This window comes from Carlito syrichta, unplaced genomic scaffold (assembly GCF_000164805.1).
Source record: "Carlito syrichta isolate Samal-C Ts95f unplaced genomic scaffold, Tarsius_syrichta-2.0.1 Scaffold123615, whole genome shotgun sequence".
Classification (NCBI taxonomy): Eukaryota; Metazoa; Chordata; class Mammalia; order Primates; family Tarsiidae; genus Carlito; species Carlito syrichta.
This window is the reverse complement of record NW_007067711.1, coordinates 83,799-89,544: the sequence shown is the minus strand read 5'-3', so window position 1 is coordinate 89,544 and position 5,746 is coordinate 83,799. Positions and strand designations below refer to the sequence as shown.

Genomic DNA, 5,746 nt, shown 5'->3' with positions numbered 1-5,746 from the left:
AGGACCGCCGGAGCCCAGCAGGTCGAGGCTAAGGTGGCCGGGAGCGGCCACTGCACTCCAGTCTGGGCGACAGAGTGAGACTCCAACTCAAAAACAACAAACAAAAACAAAACAAAAAAGACAACAGGCCAAGTGCAGTGGCTGACACCTGTAATCCCAGCACTTTGGAAGCCTGAGGCAGGAGGATCACTTGGGGCCAGGAGATGGAGGTTGCAGCGAGCTATGACTTCAGCACTGCACTCCCACTTGGGTGACAGACCGAGACACTGTCTCTAAAAAATATTAATTAAATTTAAATGAAAAGCACTACAGGCCAAGTGCAGCGGCTCACTCCTGTAGTCTCAGTACTTTGGGAGGCCAAAGTGGGAGGATTGCCTGAGCCCGGGACTTTAAGACCAGCCTAGGCAACATAGAAAAACCTCATCTCTACAAAAAAAGGCAAAATAACTAGCCGGGCATGGTGCCACGCAGCTGTAGTCCCAGCTACTCAGGACGCTGAGTTGGAAGGACCACCTGAGCCCAGGAGGTCGAGGCTGCTGTGAGCTATGATCGTCGTGCCACTACACTCCAGCCTGGGCGACACAGTGAAACTCCAACTCAAAAAAAAAAAAAAAAAAAAAGGCACTGTAGATGAAGGGGCTAACAGCAGAAACAAAGTGGAACACACTCAAAATCTTACATGATGCTTCTAAGCCCAAAGCGGCAGCCCTCTCTTATGTTCACCCCTTAGTAACGAAAGCTCATGGCTATCCCCAGAGAGAGGACGGCAGTGGCAGAGCTTGAGATGCTTGCACCCAGGCTCAGCCTTGGTCTGGGGTGGACACCTGCTCCATCAGCTGTGACCAGGGGCAGGCTTGCTGTACCTGGACATGGCTTCCACTCCCATGACTTTTAGGGGCGGGCCATGCTCTATTTGGCTCCTACTTGCTTCTGTTTTGAATAGTTCATTGCTGTCAGAATCAGAGAGGTATTTGAGGACAGAGCAGTGATAGAGTAGCAGTGTGACTCCAACCATAGGCCAAGTGGGCAGGAGGTGGACGTGAGGTGTGGCCCCACCAGAGGTTAGAGCTGCTTTTAAAGACTTGAGCCTAGAGACATGTGCATTTGGAGCCACTAATGTTTGCAAGTCATTTAAAGAGAAAGAATTGATGTCACATTTATTTTTTTAATAGTTGTTGAAAGTTCACAATCAAAAGGCAAAAATGCGTGGAAATATTTCTGGGCTCACTTGGAAGCGTAAGCACAGAGACCCTGACTAGGATGAACCCAGGAGTGCAGTGTTTCCATGGATGGCATGGCTGGCTCTACTTCTTCAGGCAGAAGTGAGCAAATATGCCTCTGGCTGGCAAAAAAGAGCCTGGGGACCTGGGGACCTTCTCCCTGTCATCCTAAGGGTCATCCTAAGGGTCCAATTATAGTGGCTCACACCTGGAATTCCAGCACTTTGGAAGGCTGAGACAGGAGGATCCCTTGAGGCCAGGAGTTCAAGACCCGCCTGGGTGATGTAGCCAGACCCTGTCTCTAAAAACAAAAAAGTGTTCCTGGGGCACACAGGCTAGAAGACCTTCCCAGACAGTGAAAACGTCACCTCGGGGCCCCACAGAATCCCTCGGGTCCCCAGTGCCCCGCTGGGATGGGCCCATGGGCCTGCGGGACCCAGGGCGGCCCTACAGCTTGGTGGGCTCCAGGGGCCTGAGGGGGCCAGACCCGCTGGGCAGGGGCAACACCATGGGCAGCAAGTTGCTGCCCCTCTCGTGCCAGCACGTGTCCAGGATGGGGTAGAGCTTGCCCTGGAAGTCGGCCTGGAACGTGTAGAGTGGCCGCAGGTCGTCGGGGCGGTCGGCGTCGAAGAAGGTGAGCTCTCCCTGCCCGTAGTGCAGGTAGAGCCCGATGCGGTGGGGGTGGCCTGCCACGGGCAGGGGCACCCGAGGGCAGCCGAAGGCCTCATACTGGCCCTCCTTCAGGCCGATCAGCCACACGCCGTGCTCGGGGGACTTGTTCAGCTTGCCCTGGCGGCTGGCCGTGCCCTTGATGACGCCCAGGCGCCAGCTGCTCTTGCTGCCCACGACCACCTCCCAGTAGTGGCGGCCGCAGGAGAAGCCCCGGCTGGCCAGGACGCACGTGCTGTAGTCGAAGCGCTCGGGCTGGCTGGCGCGCCGCTGGGCCAGGATCCCACACTGCACCACCGTGTTGCCCTTGGAGAGCTCCAGGAGCGGGTGGGCGGTGGCAGGGTCCAGCTTGAGAGACTCCGGGGCTGCGGAAGGGATCAGAGGCCTGTGAGCCACACGGAAGGCTGCAGGCCCCGGGCTCCTCGAGGAGAGGCGCTGTGTCCGCCTCGTCTCTGCATCCCCAGGGCCCAGAACGGACGGGCACAGGGCTGTTGGCTGAATGAATGAATGGCGCCTGGAGGGTGGAAAGCAGACACCCTGGGCTGAGGAATTCTGATTGAGGGACCCCAGAAACTCAAAAAGCTATACTTGCTGTAAAAGAAGCGTTCACTATATTTTATATATCCCTACCTCACGTTCATTATATTTTGTATATCCCTACCTCACGTTCATTGTATTTTATGAATTCTTAGTACTTTAAATCCTGCCTCAGACCCTGTAGAATTAGGCACATGTTGGGTGCCAGGTAGTGACTGATTGTGTAGTTATACAGTGTCTTAAGCAGTGTTTGTACTTAGAACTCTTATTAAGCGATAAGCCCCTTCCGGACATTCCTTTGCTTAGATTGCAGTAGACTCTGTGGCGCTAGCCACTCTCCTGGTGGGCTCTATGTTGGTTCAAACCTCCAGCTCCCATACCAAAGTTAATTTACATGCAGTGACTGTGTAAACCTAGCTTATCTGACATTCCACTCTGCCTGTTTAGCCGTTTCCCGTCAATCACAGGCAACTAAGCTAGAGCCCGCGCAAACCAGAAAATAAACCTACCAATCCCAAGTGCCCCTGTACCCATTAGGAGAAATTAGCCAATCATGTAAAAACAAGTTTAAAGTTCTTTCCCCTCCCTCTGTAATTGTGCATAAAAACTGCTTGCCATACTGGATCAGGGCTCTCGTCCCTGTAGCCGCTACGTCGGCTTCAAACGTGAGCCCAGACTCGAGCCTGAATAAAGACCCTCGTGTGTTTGCATTGGAGCTGGCTCTTTGTGGTCTCTCAGATTTAAAATCTTGGGTTTAACACTGATAAGGGGAGGCACAGGCTGGCCAGCCTGCCTGAGGACCTGGAAGACACCTGCCCTTGTGCCCAGCCCTCCGGGTTTTCCATACCAACCGCAACTGTCTATCTGCTAAAGTCAGCCTCTCAAGGACAGACTCCTCAACTGAGCTTTTTGCTAGCTTCTAGCTAATCAGTTTACCCAAAATGTGAAAAGTGCAAATAAGATTCACTGTTCACAAGCCTGCAGTTTTTCCCCTGCCCCTCCCCTTTTCTTTCCTTATTTTTATTTTTATTATTTATTGTATTTATTTATTTGTAGTTGGAATCTCACTCCATTGCCCAGGCTGGAGTACAGCTCACGGCCACCCCAGTGTCGACCTGCTGGGTTCCGGTGATCCTTCCACCTCAGCCTTCCAAGTAGCTGGAACGACAGGCATGTGCTACCATGCCTGGCTAGTTTTTGATTTATTGTAGAGATGAGGTCTCACCGAGTTGCCTGGGTGGTCTCAAATCCATGGTTTAGGCCTCCCAAAGTGCTGGGATGATAGGCAGAGGCACCGAGCACAGCCTATTTTTATTTTTTGAGACAGGGTCTCACTCTGTCACCCAGGCTACGGGGCTGTGGTACAATCATAGCTCACTGCAACTTCAAACTCCTGGACTCAGATGATGCTCCCACTTCAGTCTCCTGAGTAGCTGGGACTACATGTGTCTGCCGCCACACCCAATTAACCATTTTATTTTTTTTTGTAGAGACAGGGTCTTGCTGTGTTGCCCGGGCTGGTCTTAAATGCCTGGCCTCAAGCAATCCTCCCACCTCCACCTCCTAAGTGCTGGTCACAGGCGTGACCACCTCCTTTTTCTTTTTTCTTTTTCTTTTCTATCAACCCTGTTTTTACCTTTGGTGGATGAACTCAGTCTGTGGTCGATCTCCCTTATGTGCAATACAGCATGTTAGTAATAAAGGAATTAAACATCCTTGAGTTATTTTTTGGCTAAGAGCTACCATGTACTAAGCACTAACAGCTATCATTTATTAAACACTAAACTACACATACACACTATCTATATATATAAACTACACAGCCCAGCCAGGTGGGTGTTAATAGCCTTTGTTTACAGATGAGGATCCTGAGGCCCAGAAATTACACAACTTGCCCAGTCACCCGGCTGGTAAGGGGTAGAGATAGATGAGTGTGAGCCCAGGCTGTCCAGGGGAAGCCCGGTCCCACACTCTTTTTTTTTTTTTTTTTTTTTAGGTTGGAGTCTCACTCTGTCACCCAGACTGGAGTGCAGTGGCCGCTCCCGGCCACCGCAGCCTTGCCTGCTGGGCTCCGGCGATCCTTCCGCCTCAGCCTTCCAAGTAGCCGGAACTACAGGCGCACGCTACCACGCCCGGCTAATTTTTGATTTTATTGTAGAGATGAGGCCTTGCCAAGTTGCCCAGGCGGGTCTCGAATCCATGGGCTCAGGCGATCCACTCACCTCAGCCTCCCAAAGTGCTGGGATTACAGGCTGAGCCACCGAGCCCAGCTGGTCTCATGCTCTTACCGTGACCCTATGCCAACCTCCCTCTGAGCTCTCTGCAGCTTAAACTCTGATGCAGCCGATGAACTGCTGCCCATCCTGGTCTGGGGCCTCACCTGGCAGAACTTTCCGGAAGAGCCTTTTCCACACAGTCAGCTTGATATCAGCCTGGTGGAGGCCTGGCTTGAAGGAGATGGGGCTGAACGTGCCCTCCAGGGGCCGGGCCTGCTGCAGCTCTGCTCTGAAGGCGACAGGTCACGGTATAGGAGAACTTTGTCCACACCCCCCACCCCGCCCCTTCAGCCGGTATGCGAGTCTGCCCAGCCACCCCCAGAGCTCGCGACTGCACTCACGGCACCCACTGTTCCCTCCGGGGCACACCCCCTTCTCAGAGGACCTGCCTCCTTCCTAGAAGGGGGAACCCTCTGCAGCAGTCGTTCTCAAAGTGGAGGTCCAGGGACCAGCTACACTGGCATCACCTGAGCATGATTAGAAATGCAGATGCTTGGGTCCCATCCCAGACCTGTGGATCAGAAACTGACTGGTGGGCCACGTTCTCTGCTGTGACCAGCCCTCCAGGGGGCTCTGGTACACGCTGAGCTTTGAGAACCAGTTCTCTGTATCGGGCGACCCTGACCCCAGCCACAGCTGGAGTGGACACCTGCCCCAAACTGAGCCAGCTGGATTTGCTGCCCGTTCATGTAAATGCATGTCTCCCAACCAAACTGTCCCTAAGACTACAATTCGATAAAGCAAGGAGACGCCCATCAGCAGGTCCCGAGGCCCCCCGTTCTGATCATTGCCCCCTCTCCCATGCCATCTCCCACTCTTCCTGGCCTCCTACTGTATACACAGAACTTTGCACCGTACCCCCACCTCTGCACACCACCCTACCCTCTCACGTGACTGTCTTCCCTGTCCTTGCCTGGTAAATGGGTCCTCTGCCCTTCTCAGCGGTCATGCCTGTGCACCTCTGCTAGTCCCCCCAGACACCACCTCCTCCTCCAATATTTCTTTTTTTTTTTTTGAGTTGGAGTCTCACTCTGTCGCCCAGAG

The 5,746-nt window shown here is 53.3% G+C and overlaps 1 protein-coding gene across 2 annotated transcripts in view; it reads right to left on the bottom strand.

Annotated features, from left to right (window-relative positions):
• Positions 1-1,542: 1,542 nt before the first annotated feature.
• The window catches only part of TRIM50 (tripartite motif containing 50), a 10,494-nt gene continuing 6,290 nt past the window's right edge, over positions 1,543-5,746 (bottom strand). For both annotated transcript variants that reach the window (XM_008048461.2, XM_008048462.2), the window contains exons 5-6: positions 4,807-4,931; positions 1,543-2,254 (exon numbers count right to left, since the gene is read on the bottom strand). In XM_008048461.2, the coding sequence (XP_008046652.1) occupies positions 1,668-2,254; positions 4,807-4,931 (712 nt within the window). In that variant the 3' untranslated portion in view covers positions 1,543-1,667. The remainder of the gene's footprint in view (positions 2,255-4,806; positions 4,932-5,746) is intronic.